The sequence below is a fragment of the Antechinus flavipes genome, chromosome 2 (assembly GCF_016432865.1).
Source record: "Antechinus flavipes isolate AdamAnt ecotype Samford, QLD, Australia chromosome 2, AdamAnt_v2, whole genome shotgun sequence".
Classification (NCBI taxonomy): domain Eukaryota; kingdom Metazoa; phylum Chordata; class Mammalia; order Dasyuromorphia; family Dasyuridae; genus Antechinus; species Antechinus flavipes.
In genome coordinates, this window is record NC_067399.1 from 422714428 (window position 1) to 422732724 (window position 18297).

An 18297-nucleotide genomic window follows, 5' to 3' on the forward strand; every position below is an offset into this window, starting at 1 on the left:
AGTCAATTCTGTTTCTTGAAAGTAATTAATGTCACAGTTTTGAAAAAAATAAGGAAAAGGACCAGTAGTTCCCTTTCCTGTGGTTTATTGTTCCAGAATAATTTTGGTTTTATAGGGTATGTAATTTAAGCAGAAACACAGGCAGCAGACATATAAATGCTGTTGGCATACACATGCTTATTAATATGCATGCATACTCACCCACAGGCATATAACACAATATTCTGTCCACTAGTACACATTTATACAGATGGAAGCACACATCCTTGAAACCTTGTTGGCTTCTTTTAAATGACTTGTCCCTAATATTCCAATCATTTTCAAGTTCATGTGTTATTGTCACACATCTGTCTATTTATTGCTAATCCGTGTTTTTTCTTCCTTCAGATTCAACAAGCAAAATTCTATGAAAACATCATGAAAATCCTCCGGCCTAAACCAGATTACTTTGCTGTTGGATATTATGGCCAGGGCTTCCCTTCCTTCCTGAGAGTGAGTGAACAAGCATGGATTCTGGCATCCATAGTATAGACTAATGTAGAAAACTAACTCTGGGTTCAGAACATTAAACTGAGTATAAATCAGAAACCTTCCCAAAAAAATCATTCTTGCCAGTGGTTACCAACTGAACCTGTATGGTGTTACAAGCAACCATGGAGGCCATCAGGTGGCAACAAAGAAAATAGAAGCATAGAATATTAGAGGGAGAAGGGAGAAGGGCCCCTTCCCTCAAATAACTTTCAATCTAATTGGAGATACCAAGACAAATAGAATATCTAGAGAATGTTTATACAGCAACACAGAATCTAGCCTATGGAAATGCAAGTGAGAAAGGGATTGGGAAATAAAAGCTTCTTAGAAAAAATGAGTTAAGCCAAGTCTTGGAGAAAGTACATGAGATAATAAAAGAGATATGTCAAATGAGTATTTTACATATAAGGAATCAGATGAGTAAAGACAGAGAGAGAGAGAGAGAGAGAGAGAGAGAGAGAGAGAGAGAGAGAGAGAGAGACCCCGACCATATTAAAGAGAATGGTTTGTGAACAGCAGAGAGGAAGGTCTTGATCAAAAGCAAAAGAAGTAGGTTGCAAGGTGGGCCTCATGTGCAACTGATGAGGGGTCTTTAGTGCCAGGTTTAGTTTGGAAGTTCCTTAGTGGGAACATGACGTAGTGAAGATAGGTTTTATGGAAAATTATTTTGGTAAGCAAGGCATAGAAAATCAGGAGAAGACCTCAGAGGAGCAGAAATCCAATCTCATTTTAGAAGTGCTCACAATTTCTTGAAGGAAAAGTCATTATGGTAATCTTAGGCATTGTTATGTCATTTCTCCACAGAACAAAGTATTCATCTATCGTGGCAAGGAATATGAGCGGAGGGAGGATTTCCAAATGCAATTGATGAGCCAGTTCCCCAATGCAGAGAAAATGAACACGACTTCTGCCCCAGGGGATGATGTAAAGAATTCTCCTGGCCAACGTATCCTTACACTGGAGGGTAGATAAACTGGCAGGTCTAGTTATTCATTCATTCATTCATCTATTCATTCATTTACTCATGTAGCAGGCAATTATACCCACTACATGCAAGGGCCCGTGCTAGGTTCTAGGAATAAAAAGGCAAAAAATTCTAGACTTTACCTATAAGGAGCTTACATTACATTGACTATATAATTCATTCAACAAACATTTAAGTAGCTATATAACATTAATTGTGTGGCAACATGTGTGTCAGAAAGACCAGATTTGAATACTGCTTCAAATACTTGCTAGCTATATGAAGCTGAATGTCATCTAACTTCTCTCAGTCTCTGTATGATGAAGTTATTAATAATAGTACTCTCTTAGGGTTATTTTGAGGATTAACTGCGATAAGATATGGAAATGCTTTGCAAACTTAAAAGTGCCATGTAAATGTAAGCTAATATTATATATTTAGTAACTATGTCGAGTCCAGGATACAAAGAAAAAAAAAATGAAACAGTCCTTGCTTTCAAGGATCTTTCATTCTTCTTGCAAGATAAAACATGTTTCCAAGTAAATAAACACAAAGTGAAAAAAAGTAACACAAAGTAATTACAAGAGGGAGAAAGAAAAAATTTCAAGGAGATGGCGTTGGAAGCTAGGGCAGCAAGGTGGTATAACGGTAGAACACTGGGCTGGAGTCAGGAAGACGAATTCAAATTTGGCCTAAGACACTTACTAGCTGCATGATCTCTATTATTTTAACCTCTATTATCATTTAACTTCTATTTACCTTGGGGATAGCTAGATGGCTCAGGGAGTTTGGACTCAGAAAGTTTTGTTATGGAGTATCCGCAGTTGTGTTCCACTCTATGTGATCTTATTTGGGATTTTCTTGACAGAGATGCTGAAATAGTTTGCCATTTCCTTTTCTGGGTCATTTTACAGATGAAGAAATTGAGACAAATGGAGTTAAGTGATTTCCCTGGATCCTCCTGACTCCAGGGCTAGTGTTCCATTCCCTATTCAAGAACACCTATTTTCATATTTGGCTTCATACACTTATGACTGTGTGACACATTTGCCTTGATTTCTTCATCCATAAAATGGGCTGGCAAAGAAAATGGCCAACCACTCTAGTATCTTTGTCAAGAAAACCCCAACAGCTAAACAAACAATAACAAAGGGACCAATAATGGCTGGGGGGAATACTGCTTTGTGCTTCCACAGTGCTTTGCAGTTTACAAAATATTTTATGCTTTACAAAGCCCTTTCTACACATCACGTATTTTTTGATCCTTACTGACAATTCCCTGTAGTACATGGGATTGGTATCATTATCCCTTTTTACAGATGTGGAAACTGAGGGGAAGCAGTAAGAACAAAGTCACACAGCTGGTTTGATTTGTCCAGTCGTGGCAGGAGCAGTCCTAGAACTTGAGTCTTCTGGTTTCTACCTGGTTCAGTGTTTTATCCACCACATCAAGCCACCCCTTTTATTTAGGCAATAGATCTCAGTCTGCCTACTGCAGTTATCCCCCATAAATCATGAACCAAGCAGCAGACCATTTTAGAATAAGGAATTGTCATCAGCATCCTTATAAGGAAGCTCAGGATAGACAGAAGCTCAAGTCCAAAGGCACCTTGAAGTCCAAGTTGCATGTGGTCATCAGCCAGTGGAGTGAAATGGGGAGAAGAGGAAAAAGGTCACGGGGGTAAGGGGTGAGGGGTGAGTCAGAGGATTCTAAAGGTTTCATCTGTAGTGATAACAGGTACACCATAAATACAAAGATAAAACAGTCCCAGTCAGACAGAGGCCCAGTAGAAGAACAGCATTTACCCTGGCAGTCTTCAAACATCTCCCCCCTATGCACAAATTAGGTTAAGTCCTTAAAACATGAATGGCAAGTTGCATGCCTGGCCTGCCAAGTCTCCTGAACCTAATTCCAAATATTTTCTCCCTCAGAGTGATAAATATTCATCTGTAACCTTTTCATTATGTCTCTTTGCCCTTCATTCTTACACTACCCTGGAACGTCTGATTCTTTAGAGGGAAAATGCCACTGGTCTGAAGGGGACAGCTACAAATGAAAATCTGATATTTCTAATGTAATCCAAAGTAAGGCCCTTACATTTGGAGAGGCCAGAATGCTGTACTGACCAGCCATTTAACCTTTTAACTATTGTGTTTTCTAATGAGAAGATTTTAAAACAGCTTGTCCAAATGTCGGTATTTTCTTATCTTCTTCCTTTAAAAAGAAGGGCCAAGAGGTAAGGAGTGGGAGTGAGTTGGGTACTTAAAAGGAAGAGATCTTTTCTGTTGCTAATTCATCTTTCCCCAGCCCTTCCAGTTCCAGCCTCCAGAGCTATATTTCTTTGCATAGACGCATCAGCTGTTCTGAAATTACAGCCACTCATTCATTCCTAAGGAGCTGTCTATGGAAGAAGTTATGCTAATTGCCCCTGGTGGAGAGGGAGAAAGGAACAATCTTTTGGACTGGGACAAGTTGCTAAGAACAAAAACCATGATTTTTAACCCAAAAACATTGGTTAAAACGTCTAATATTTTAAATTGCTTCTGTTCTGATCAGAAATAATCCAATGCATAGAGTCCTGGACTGTTAGAGCCAGAAGGGAGGTTAGGAGTCAATTTAGGCTAACCCCCTCATTTTATACATTATTTGTGTATAAAATATATATTCTATATTTTTTTTTATTCTGAAAATGAGGCCTGCAGCTCAGTGAATTCTAATAGCTCTGTTTTCTCTAGGATCAAATGCATACTCTTTTACTTGATGTTTAAAGCCTTTTGTCCCCTAGTTCCTACCCACCTTTCTATGTTTATCATATATAACTCTCTATAATCCAGGCAGCCTGCCTTCCTATCAATTTTTACCTGTACCACTCTTTCTCCCAGCCTTAACACAGGCCAAAACCCTATTACTGGAATTCCCTTCCTCCTCACCTGTACTTTTTGGGAATCTGAGATTCCCTCCAAAGTCAGCTCAGTTGGCACTTTCTACACCTTCCCCATTACTTCCAGCTGCTAACGTTTCCCCTTGCCCACACCCTGTTATTCAGATAAGGGATTCTGAGGAAGAAGGTCAGGGGTTAAACAAGGAAAGAAGGAGGATGGACATAGGAAAGAAGCAAGAGGCTCTGACTACTACTGGTGTCCCCTATTCTCTTGCTTGGTGTGTCTTGTGCTTAAATAATTAAGTGTTTTTTGCTAAAAAAAAAATATTGAATAAACCAATTAAATTATAACTGATGATAATTAGTTAATTGATTAAATCTCCCTCTGGCCAACTTGGGGCTAGGAAGAAGCTCCTTCTTGGTAGCGGGTAGAGCTGAGTCCTCTGGTGTTTTGCCAGCTGATACCTGAGAAAACCTTAATGGGGGTCTGAGTCGCTGCTATTGGGCTTTCAGAACCTGGTTGACATGCACTGGCCTGTCCAGCACTCAGCCAGTGAGGAGGTGGAAGTGGGTTGGATTTGGTTGCTTCAGAACCACTTTGTGAGGATGGTTGGTCTGGGCAAAGAACCTTGCTGCTCTACCTGGTTAGGTATGGGTCTCAGCAGTGGCTGCTGAGGTTATAAACCCTTAACTCAGCACCTTTCAGATATTCAGTGCTTCACAGTCCAGCCTGTCCTGGATGAACATCCTAGATTCAAGAACAAGCCTGTTCCTGACCAGATTATAAAGTAAGCCTCTCTTTCTATGCTCTATACAGGGAAGCAGGAGCTTATCTTCCTGTTCTCTGGGCTAGTGATGAAGGAATCATTAGCCTGTGCTTCTAGTCTCTCCACCCTGATCCCCAACACCTCAGAAACAGCTCTCCCTGAAAAGACCCTGCTCTTCTTTCCCCCTTCATAAGGGAGTTTTCCAGAGTAGCCTCAGCTGCTTTCCCTGAAATGGGCCAATGCTGCGACCAAGGGAGGACAGCATTTCTGGCACCCAGTGCAGTATAGACATCCTCAATAAACAAAGATTGAATTAATAGGCTGGAACTCAGAGATATGCCAGGCTGAACTGAAAGGGATGCCAGATGCCCCACTGCAGTGCCATTCTGACCAGGTGCTCCACGTGGAGGAGGGAGGAAAAGGTAGCTGCTGCTGTTGTGACCTCAGTATGGGATTTTGCTGGCATAAAGACAATGGAAATATAGGCAGACATTGGCTAACAAGATTCTTTGGATGTCAATGTGAAATTCAGATCAGCTTCCCTGGCTTCTGACTGCTACCCAACCTGTATCCCTGATACAAGTTCCATTCAGCAAAGCAGTCACTGCAGTGTGCTCTGGACTGTTCTTCTGGGGGTCTTTCTAACAGAGTGCAGCAGTTGTTGACTATGAAAAAGGACTGCTTTCATAGGGAGCTCCTGGGGCAGGGAGAAGGGGAGGAGAGATGCCCATCAATTCTCTTCAGGAGAGCAGGCTGCCCCATTTCAGCATCGTAGCTGCAACATCAGATGATCAGATGTCAGTGTGGACTGCAGGGAAGTTGTAGGACAAGGTGAGCTTGACCCAGCTCATTAATGAGTCTGGAGAGTTCAGCCAACACGTGGCCATGCTGTTGGCTCCAAAGGAGGTGATACAATAATTTGGCTCACAGAAGGGATGAGGGATTGGAGGAAAGAGAATTTAACAAAAACACACATGTACTTAAGATTGCTGAATTATATTCCAAGACCATGGAAAAGAAATATTGGTTGCAAAGGGGCCACAATATATCCTCAAGCATATATCAGTCCTAAAGTTTTCTCTGTGAAAGGGGGATTTCCCCTCAATAATCGGTTCAGGAAATTAGTTCTGTTCTTCTATTGTCCCATTCCCAGGAACTAGAGGCACTGACAACAGATGTCTTTTATTTTTCAGCTTTTATAAATCAAACTATGTGCAGCGATTCCATTACTCTAGGCCAGTGCGGAAGGGAACAGTTGACCCTGAAAATGAATTTGCTGTGAGTATTTTTCACCAGAATTCAAAATTATAACCAGTGTGGGAGGCATTGGTGTTTTATCCCAGAGCCTAAATGTAAAAGGCTCTAATAGCCTTCAAACTCCTCTGCAACATAGAATCAACTGACTTTATCATCTACTTAGCATGAATAAATACCTAAAATAAAAGAAGTTCATTGTCTCTCCATCCTAAAGTCATGCCTGGCCCCTGCCCTTTCCCACCCCAGCTCTGTTCCCTGAATCAGCTTCCTTGTCTTCTAGACGTCTGGTTTCTTCACTGCTGTGGATCTTTTCTCACAATCCACCTCCAAGCATCTAAAATCAACTGTCTCTGTCCTTTAAAAAAAAATTTAATTGATGTTTAGCCCCAGGTACCCCAATTGCTAATCATGGCTTTATCACAGTGGCTGTCTGAAGTTTTTTGTTTTATTTTGTTTTTTTTAATTCCCTCTGACCCCCTCTGCTGTCAAAGGAGCAAATAACCACCAACCCAGGATGGGAGTTTGTCTGATCTAAAGTTTGAGGAAACAAAAGCAAAATCAGTAAAAGCATGGTCATTTCCTTGATCTCCTCAATCAGGTTTTCCCTCATTTATGTACAATTCCAGGTCTATTCAAAAACACTTCATTTTTTGAGGGTTACAAGAGGTCCACTATGATTGACAAACAAAACATTCAGCACCTCTGTTAAACTGACAACCCTTTGGCTGGGAGAACTTTGGGGTTGTTGATTAAATCAGACCAAACAAAAAATATCAACGAAAAAGCCATAAGGATCTTGGAGCAGATACAGCTCCCCTGAACATTCTTCTATGTGTGTATTTCCTTACAGGGAATAATTATCTTCTTGTATCCCAGCTTCAGGGACTGGAAACGTGATTCTAAAATCCTCACCAGCTATTTTCCCAAACACCTGGGAGAGTTTTAGGCTTAATGTTGGCAAAATACCTTTGGGGAGAAGTTAGTATTTCCATGACCTGCAAAGCTTCTTTTAATCTCAGAAGAAAAAGTTAGCTTTGTGTCTGTTGAACTATTCATAGCCCTGTGGGTATTACATGATTTAATCCCATGTTCCTTTTCTGCCCTTATTTGCTCACCGCTGATTAGTCGATGTGGATTGAGAGAACATCCTTTGTGACAGCATACAAGCTCCCAGGGATCCTTCGATGGTTTGAGGTGATTGCCATGTCCCAAGTAAGTACATGAGCAAAGAATGGAGTTTGTAAAAACCACGTACAACAACCAGCTTTTGGAAATTGTTCTGCTTTAAAAGCATAGCTTAGGGCCACTGTCAGAATCAGGGGATGTTGGTCAATCTGTTAACAAGAATATATTAAGTACTTACAGTCTGGGGATACTGGTTGTTTCTGGTCTGAGGGTCTTCCCCTCCCTGACTTCTTTTGTGAAAGAGCAGTATATCTTTACTTCAGTTCTTACTTAGCTTTTAACTGCTGAATGGGGGTTGCCTTAGACAAACTGAGATTTGGTTAAGACTTTATCTTTAAAAAGCTAGGATCTCCCACTGTATTTGAGGGCATTGCCAGTTGTCTTGACCTACACCTTGTCACTGGACTCCAAAGATTCTGGAGGAAAGAATGAGTCTAATGACTTTGCTAGCTTTGCCTCATATAAATCAGATTCACTTGTGACATTATTGGTCCTCTTCAAGAACAAAGGATGAACAAACAACAATGGAGTATCTAGATGACATGGTGGATAGAGCCATGGGCTTGAAATTAGGAAGTCTCATTTTCCTGAGTTCAAATCTGGTCTCAGATACTTAATCTGTGACCACAGATAAATCATTTAACTTTGTCTGCCTCAGTTTCCTCATCTGTAAAATAAGCTGGAGAAGGAAATGGAAAACCACTCCAGTATCTTTGCCCAGAAAACCTTAGAAGAATCCATATAACCAAACAATAGCAACAATACATGCTAAATGCTGAGAATTCAAGCAGAAGTAAAAACATAATCCTTGTCTTTAAGCAGCACACTTCCCCCCCCTGAGGCAATTGGGGTTAAGTGACTTGCCCAGGGTCACACAGCTAGGAAATGTTAAGTGTCTGAGGTCAGATTTGAACTCAGGTCCTCCTGACATCAGGACTGGTGCATTATCTATTGTACCACCTAGCTGTCCCAGCAGCACGCTTTTTAATGAAGGAGACATGTAAATAATAAAGTATATAAAAGATATATAAAATATCATTGAAAGTTAACTCATTTTGGCAACTTTTGATGTGAGAAACAAATTGATAATAGGGCAACCAAAATTAAAAGGAAGGCAGAAAGCTGGTAAACAATTTTGCAGCCAATGTTTCTGATAAAGGTCTCATTTCTTTTCTTTTCTTTTTTTTAAAATAATACTTTATTTTTCCTAATTCATGCAAAAATAGTTTCCAAAATTCACTTTTGCAAAACTTTGTGTTCCAAATTTCTCCTCTTCCCACTCTCCCAGACAGCAAGCACACTGATATAGGTTAAGCATGTACAATTCTTTTAAACATATTTCCATATTCCTCATGCCATCAGATAAAAAGGGGAAAAGTGAGGAAAAAAAAAAAACAACAACAGTGAACAACAAACTTAAATGAAAATATTATGCTTTGATCCACATTCAATCTCCATAGTTCTTTCTGTGGATGTAGATGACACTTTCCATCACAAGTCTACTAGAATTCAAAGGTCTCACTTATAAAATATATGGAGAACCGACTCATTTTTAAGAAAACAAGTCATTCCCCGTTCAATAAATGATTAAAGGATATGAATACGAAGTTTTTAGATGAAGAAATTAAACTCATCTATAGTCACATAAAAAATGCTTTAAATTACTATTGATTAGAGAAATGCAAATTAAAACAACTCTGAGTAACCACCTCATATGTATCAGATTGACTATAATGACAGAAAAGGAAAATAATAAATGTTGAAAATGATGTGAGAAAATTAGGACACAGATGGATTGCTGGTGAAGTTGTGAACTGATGTAACCATTCTGGAGAACAATTTGAAACTTTGCCTAAAGAGCTATAAAACTGTAATCCAGCAATATCATTCCTGGGTCTGTATCCCAAAGAGGTCATAAAGAAGGAAAAGGACCCACATGTACAAATCATTACTAGTAGTTTTGTTTTGTGTGTGTGTGTGTGTGTGTGTGTGTGTGTGTGTGTGTGTGTGACAGCAAAGAAATGGAAATTGAGTGGGTATCCATCAATTGAGGAATGACTAAACAGGTTGTGGTATATAAATGTAATGGAATAGTATTATGCTATAAGAAATTATGAGCCAGCAGACTTCAGAAAAGCCTTGAAAGTCTTACATAAGATGCTGAATGAAGTGAGCAGAACCAAGAAAACATTGCACATGTGCAATGATCAACTATGAGAGACTAAGCAAAACAAGATAATATCAAAAGACTAATGATAAAAATTGCTATCAACAGCCAAAGAAAGAACTATGGAGTCTAAATGCAGTTGAAAGCATACTATTTTCATGTCCTTTGTTTGTTGTTTTTTTCTTGTTTTTCTCTTTTGTTCTGCTTCTTTCACAACATGTCTAATATGGAACTATGTTTAACATGAATGTAAGGGCAGGAATGCAAGATTAAAGGTTAGGAATTTTTTAATCATTGGATAGATCTGAGTATCATTTGTATAAAAATGATCCCTGGGATGTTGGTGTTGGAAAGAACTTTGGAGATGATCTAGCCCAACTTCCTCATTTTTACAGGCAAGAAAATTGAGGCACAAAAAAGAAGAAATGAGTTCTCAAACATTACATAGTCCATTAGTTCAGATCTGGAATTGTATTTCATGTTTCATGATATAGAGAATGATTCCTAGGTTGTCTGTTATCCCTCAGGAGATTCTTATCTCTGCTTGGTCATTGGTTCCCTTATGATTTTGATCTCTAAGAAGCTTGAAATAGTCATGAAGGGTTCTGGACAATTGAGTTATAACCCAGAATTATCTGTACTTAGAACTCAATGTAGCAGGAACCACCATTTCTCTTAAATAGAGCAACCAAGTTTATGCCTTTTGTGAATGATTTCCCTAAAAGATATTGTGTAAAACACTCAAAATAGCTTCAGGAAGAAAGGGTAAATTGGCCATCTTCCTTTCTGGGTTAAAGGGTGTGTGTGTGTGTGTGTGTGTGAGAGAGAGGGGGGGGGAGAACGGGGGGGGGGAGAAAAAAGGAGAGGAAGAGGCAGAAGCAGAGGAAAAAGGGAGACAGAGGGGGGTAGAGAGGGAGAGAGACAGAGGGAAAAGAGGGAAAAGGAATTAAGGAGAGAGAGAGAGAGAGAGAGAGAGAGAGAGAGAGAGAGAGAGAGAGAGAGAGAGAAGAGAGAGAGAGAGAGAAGGAAGGAGGAGGAAGGGAGAAAAGGATAGAGAACTAGGACAGATATAGATTGCATCTGGAAAGAAATAGAAATCAAGACATCTGGGTTCTAGATTAAATTATGCCTCTAACAACTTCTATAACTTAGAAAAGTAATTCTCCCTTCCCCGGGCATCAGTTTCTCCATCTGTCAGATGATGAGGCTGAACTAAGTGGTCTCTAAGGTTCTTTCCTATTCTAACAGTCTGTGTTCCTTTTTGCCACTCCACATGTGGTCGGGGACACTGGGTCTCTCCTTCCTTGAAGCTTCCTAGATTTTACAGTTGAAGAACCATTCTCCTTCTCTTAGGCTTCAATCTCTGGCTGTAGAGATAGCAGCTTTCAACTAGGATTGAGAAAGAAAAAACAACATAACCTGGTCTCTATGGAGAATTCCTAGCAAGATAAATATTGGCTTATGCATATCCTCTGAGTCTTTTAATGAACATTCAAAAGACTCTAGCTAAACTGTGGAATCTGCATCCTGCATGATCGATCACTATCCATGCTTCAGCATGGATATCATTATCTAATAATTTGCCAAGTATCTCCCCAAAACCTGCATCCTAATTCCTCTAAGCATCCTTTATCATCCATGTAGAGAAGGACATAGGTCAGAGATGTCACTTTTATGAACTCAGGCACACACATTTGCACATATTTTTTTGTTCCTCTTATCTTTATTATATCACACATCATCATGAAAATAATGTCCTGATTTCCCAGCTATCTCTTGGTCTATCTTATCACTATCTTTCTCCTGAAACCTTGATTGTACTCTTCATATGTTGTTGTTGTTTATTCTTTGTTCTCAAAAAAGAACCATGGTATCAGGAAGGTAATAACATGATATGCAAGTAAATTACCTTTAAATGAGGAAAGACTCTGCAAAGTCACCAGCTTCACTTCCTCCTCCAGAATCTGGGTCCAGTGGCAAGTTAAAGATCAGGATGACTGGAGATGGCCCCTGGATTTAGTGGGAGATCTTGGCCTTTTTAAGCTAATCCTTTCCAGGTCTCAGGTTGACTTAGGCAATACCCATTCAGTGATTAAGGTTAGGTAACAAATTAGACAGGTATATGAATATGATGGCTGGTTAATGAACCATATGAAATAAGAAGAAGAAGGGAAGAAGGAAGAGAAAAAAGCATTTATATAACACCAGTACATGTTATGTGCCGGGCATTGGGCTTAGTGCTTTACAAATATCATCTCATTTGATCTTCACAACAATCCTGAGAGATAGGTGCTATTATTATCATGTTATTGCCTGCTTGGTGAAGAAAGGATTATTTGAGAAGAATGGACAGGGGGATTATGAACTCAGGAAAGCCAAAGATATTAATCTTGGTCGGATGTCTTTGAGGTCTCAGATCCCCTTCCATCTAGATATCCTTTACAAAAAGGCCAGGAAATCCTCAGGAAGGGTCATCAGAAGAATTGCCTCCAAAAGATTGATTCTCTTGAGGAGAATTTCCAGATGTATTCCTGGCCCAGATTGAATGCTATGCTAAAGCCTTTCATTCCTAAATAGTTGCTTTTCTATTCTGTGTGTTAACATTTATTTCATCTAATGCTTATCCCAGGTATAGTTTCTGATAGGGCAGCAATTTTTGCAAAAAAAAAAAAAAAAAAAAAAAAAGCTCTGTTAGCGCTGAATTGCAGATTCTCTCCCTGTGTGATTTCTAACTATATCAAGGAGTTTTGTAGAATAGAAAGAAACCTGGCCTGGGAATCAGGTAACCTGAGCTCTCTTGTTCTAGCCCTGAGATATTCATTCATTCATTCAACAAGCCTCCACTATGTACCAAGCACTGAACTTTGAATAATAATATTCAGAATAATATTATCTGCCCTAACTATTATGACTTTGAGAAAGACTAACCAGATAATGTATGTGGAAGTATTTGCTTTGAAAATATGAGACAGGATTTTAGATGTAGAACTGGAAGGTTCTCCTTATCTCCTCAATTGAAGGATGAGGAAATTAAGTCCCAGGGAAGGTAAGTCACTTGTCCAATGTCATACAGGTTGTGCACATCAGAGTAGAATCTGAAAACTCATCATCTGGTATGTTTGTAGAATTGGTGTTCTTCCCACTGGACCAACCAGTCTCCTTTTATCATGCAAATATAAAGGATTATTATCATCTTATCTTTTGTATATTATGTCTTGGGGCATTCCCCAAGACCTTTCACATATTAAGGGGTTGATCCTCAAATCTTTGAAAGGAGAATTTGTTATCCCAACTGTACAGTTGAGGGAACTGAAGCACAGATTGAAATCTGGTGACTTACCTAAAGTCATACCACAAATTAATGATAGAATCAGGACCAGAATCCAGGTCTCTGAACTCCCCATGTTCCTTTCATCAAATCTTCCTGTAACAGGAGTTTTATATTTCATCTTTATTAATGTCCTTAGATAAGAAGCTAAAGATATTTTTATTCTCACTCTCTGACTTTGATGACGACAGAGATGATAAAGATTTGAGGAATAATAAAAAAAAGCTTTCAAAAATGAGGAAAATCAAATCTATAGGTATTTCTGTTTTTACCAACTCATTTGAAAACCTGATTCATTCTCTGCCACACCAGGGCCCTGTTGAAATTCATGGTACTTTACAGGGTTCAATCTAAGCGGTCATGATAAATTTCCTTCAGAACGCAGCATAGGCTTGTGGCTCATAAAACACCCGCTGAGCTGGTCTGTGAATTTGATGTGAAACCAGATGGCAGACCTCAGCTTATGCAAACAGAGCTTGTGTGAGGGCAGGGAGCTTGGCCCCAGCATAATGGGTTCAGATTCATTTCTGTCCCTTATTTTGTTTAGGCTTGAGTCCTTATATGCAAAAAGAACCCCAGGCTCTCAATTCCTATTCATGATGCAAAAGAAATGCTCTTCTCAGAGCTCTCCAGGTGAAAAAGAAGCTTATAGGGACACGCAGAGAAAGTTGGAACCTGACGAATAGAATGATACTCCATGAATCTTGCTCCAGATAATGTCAGGGAACAGAATGAAGCAGTGGTGGGTGCTCTTAGCTCAAGAAGTTTAAACAGATCTGGGTTAGCATGATGGCCACCATTCTATTCATTATGAAATAAATAGCACCTCTTTTCTCTGTGACTGATGGGGGTTTCTCTTCTATACTTACCTGCTCAAGATTCTTTGGATTTTTATGAGAGGTTTAACATTAGAAGATATCTCATCACTGACATCAGTCCAGAGATCTCTTAATTCTTTGAACTCTAGATATCCTTAGAGTTTCTTGTCCCTTGCTAAGCTTAAACTCCTATGTTATCTTCAGAGAAGAAGAATTAAGAAAATTTTCCCTTTATTAGGGGAAAATGGAATTTTACAGCCAGAAAAAAAAATACAAACAAACCAAGTCCCATTTGTGTGTATTCAGAGCTTTAGGGAAGGCTATGAGTTAGGTGAATTCATTATGTTTGAGATTTTCTTCTCTGAATACGTTTCCTCATATTCCTCAATAGAATGTAAGCTTTTTGAAGGCAGGGTTCTTTTGTTTTTGCCTATGTATCTCTAATGCCAAGCATAACATCTGGCATCTAATCAGCCAATAAGCACATATTAAGCACCTACTGCATGCCTGCTTCAATATTTAAGGGTATAAAATAAAAAGTGAATAAAACTGTCTTTCACAAAGCTTGCTTTCTATCCAGGAAGACAATGTGTACATGCACAACTAGTTACAAAATAAATACAAATTGCTACTTAATAAATGCTTATCTTAAACAATTGAATTGAAGCATGACGTAGCTTTCTTGCCAACTTAGTGCAATTCAATTCAGTTAAATGAACATTTATCAGGAGTCTACTGTGCTAGGTTTTTGGTATATCAAGATGCAAAAGTGTGTAGTTCCTAGCAGTTTGCTATTTAGTGGCTGAGGCTAGATTTGAATTTAGATGTTCCTGACTCCAGGCCCAGAGCTCTATAACCATTATTACCATAGCAAGTTTTTATATAATACTCTTAGTTTTGCAATGACTTTACAAATGTGATCTCATTTTGTCCTTACAACAACCCTGGGATGTAGATACTAGTCTTTTTTAAATTTTTAATAGCTTTTTATTTACAAGTTATATACATGGGTAATTTTACAGCATTGACAATTGCCAATCCTTTTGTTCCAATTTTTCCCCTCCTTCTCCCCAACCCCCTCCCCTAAAAGACAGGATGACCAATACATGTTAAATATATTAAAGTATAAATTAAATACAAAATAAGTATACATGTCCAAACCATTATTTTGTTATACAAAAAGAATTGGACTCTGAAATATCGTACAATTAGCCTGTGAAGGAAATAAAAAATGCAGGCAGGCAAAAATATAGGGATTGGGAATTCAATGTAATGGTTCTTAGTCTTCCAGAGTTCTGGGTGTAGCTGTTCAGTTCATTACTGCTCCATTGGAACTGATTTGGTTCCTCTCATTGCTGAAGATGGCCAGGTCCATCAGAATTAATCATCATATAGTATTGTTGTTGAAGTATATAAGGATCTCCTGGCCCTGCTCATTTCACTCAGCATCAGTTGGTCTCTTCAGGCCTTTCTGAAATCATCCTGTTGGTAATTTCTTACCAAACAATAATATTTTATAATATTCATATACCACAATTTATTCAGCCATTCTCCAATTGATGGGCATCTATTCAGTTTCCAGTTTATGGCCATGTAGATACTAGTCTTACCTCAACTTACAGTTCAAAGAAGCAAAGGTTAAGTGACTTTCCCAGTATTAACTGTCTCAGGGTAGATTTGGACATAGATCTGTCTTTCTCACTCCAGATAAGCTATGTTACCTAGTTGCCTGTACAAGATCCTCTCATTATGCCTCTGAAAGTTTTTCTGCATTACATATCAAAAATAAAGTTAATGCTAATGACTTAAAAAGTAAAATGTACTAAAACCTATTTCTTCTTTGTGATTTGATTTCCATAGACCACAATTAGTCCTCTGGAGAATGCCATTGAAACCATGTCCACAGCCAACGAGAAGATCCTTATGATGATTAATCAATACCAGAGTGATGAGAATCTCCCTATAAATCCCCTCTCCATGCTTCTGAATGGGATTGTGGATCCTGCTGTCATGGGAGGATTTGCAAAATATGAAAAGGTGAGATCCTTGGAAGCAAGAGGACATCCGAAAGGCCCCTTCCTAGTTGGGGGAGAACATGGAAGAAGCCTTTATTTCCTTGTGTTTTTCCTCACCTGCCAGATGTTTGCTGATGAGGTTATAGTGACAGGGAGCAATTAGGATGGATCTTCGGCCACATTTGTCCTCTACAAACCTCTCAGACTACTCACCAGTTGATTACAGAGGGTTATAGATTTTGAGAGGCAGCATCTTATAGTGTCTACAGACCCAGCCTAGAAATCAGAATGAGCCAGATTCAAATCCCACCACTGACACTACTGAGCACTTACTCACCAATGTAGACAACTTTCTATGCACCATCACCAGCTTGCATTGATAGAGCTGATCAGTGAAATCACAGGTCCATAGCCCTTTCCATAGATTTAGAGCTGGAAGGTGTTAGACACTTAGTAGTCCTACCTTCTCTTCTTAGATGAGAAGACCAAGACCAAGCCAAAAGGCTGGGCTTCCCTATCAGCTCTCACTCCCAAACCACTGTCCTCCCACTGTCCCCAACGGCCTTTTTCAATGCTGTGTCCCAGTGAAACAGATTGATTTGGGGGTCCCATCCCTATCTGACAGACTTAGCTGTCTCTACTTGATCCAAGGCTTTACAGGCTGACAAAGAGTCTAAGACAAACTGTACCAGTGCAAACTCTACCCACAGCAGCTGTGAATCCAAGACCATTCCTCAGGAGCACCTTTCAGCTTCCTGGTGGTCTCTTCTTCCAGCACTGTGGCCACAGAATCACTACACCACCAACTGCAGCAGCTTCTACTAGGAAGGATGCTATAAGATTTTATGTATATATGCGTGTACATGTATATACACCAATATATACACGTACCCAGAGGTCTATACACATGACTGTTGTTTCTTAGTTTTGCAATCATGTCCAACACTTTATGGCCCAGTTTAGGATTTTCTTGGTAAAAATACTGGAATGATCTGTTATTTCCTTCTTCAGCTCATTTTACAGATGAGGAGAGCAGGGGTAAGTGACTTGGCCAGGGTCACACAGGTAGGACGTGTCTGAGGCCAGATTTAAACTCAGGAAAATAAGTCTTCCTGACCTGGGACTATCTACTGTGGCATCCAGCTGCCTACATATACACACATATACCTGTGTGTGTATGTGAGAGACAGACAGACAGACAGAGACAGAGTTATTTACCTTACAGTTCAGGGGAAATTAAATGCCTGGGTTTGGAACTTGACTCTCCATGGAAGAAACTCACCCAGTAGAGTAAGAGAAACTTGTTGGGGAGGGAACCTAGTCAAAGCTGAAGTTCAGGTGGTTACACACTCTAAAAAGGCCTTGTTTGAAGACAGGTAATTTGGTGTGTGTGTGTGTGTGTGTGTGTGTGTGTGTGTGTGTGTGTACTTTTCCACCTATATGTAGTAGAAAAATTCTCAGAATCCCTTATCCATACCAAGCTTGGATGAAGTTTATATAAGGGAAGTTTCATTATTAGGACCATGGATTGGTGGGAGAGTCTAACTTTAACACAGTAGGAGAATGATTCAAAGCCTCTGAAGAGATCAGGAGTTCATCTCATGAAGAACTACAAGCCTTTTCCACCTGACCCAGAGTTAATAATAGAAAAGTATGGATATTAGGTTACTTCATATTATTATAATATGTTATCAAGCTATATATGTTATAATATATAACTATAATATGTTATCACACTATATAATCAGTTATCTATCTGTATCTTCATATAAAGTTATATCTCATCATTCTTCATGGTCAAAACAGCTGCAACTCAAGGCGCTGGCTGTGGCAATAGTAGTAGATAAAAAACCAATATAAAACCTATAGCTTTGTCAAAATTGTCTCACTAGAGAACATACCTTGATTTGTTGCAGCTATTCATAGTCTTTCACAAGAGTCTGTCCCTTAAACTCTTTAAATATATGCATCTGCACACAGATATTGTTGGGTTTGGGTGTTGTGTGTTTAGATATATACATATTTACATGAATGTGTGTGGACAGTTATAGGCAGCTTCCAGTATGGGAACTCTCTTTATGAGGCAAATTATCAACTCATCTGTAACATATGTAAATTAGGAAGTTGTTGATGTTGTTATTTGTCCTTCATTTTCAAGGATGATTAATGAGGTTAAGCTGTTTTCATTTAGGGAAGCAAAGAAAATGTATCAAAGGCAGAATTGTACACAGGTTTTCTTAACTTCAAGATCATCCTGTTAGCCACTTTCTCATTGCTGTATTTTTCAGGTTTAGAGTAATGATATAGGTATATTTACTCAGAAACAGACACATATACACACATCCATTCTTTGATTTAATTAGCTATCTGTCCATCCATTTTT

The 18297-nt window shown here is 39.0% G+C and overlaps 1 protein-coding gene across 1 annotated transcript in view; it reads left to right on the plus strand.

The window, feature by feature from the left end:
• DOCK2 (dedicator of cytokinesis 2) overlaps positions 1-18297 on the plus strand; it is a 449319-nt gene that overhangs the window by 420887 nt on the left and 10135 nt on the right. Inside the window, exons 38-43 of the mRNA XM_051978885.1 lie at positions 388-492; positions 1336-1477; positions 5084-5165; positions 6338-6422; positions 7527-7613; positions 15760-15936. Of these exons, the coding sequence (XP_051834845.1) occupies positions 388-492; positions 1336-1477; positions 5084-5165; positions 6338-6422; positions 7527-7613; positions 15760-15936 (678 nt within the window). The remainder of the gene's footprint in view (positions 1-387; positions 493-1335; positions 1478-5083; positions 5166-6337; positions 6423-7526; positions 7614-15759; positions 15937-18297) is intronic.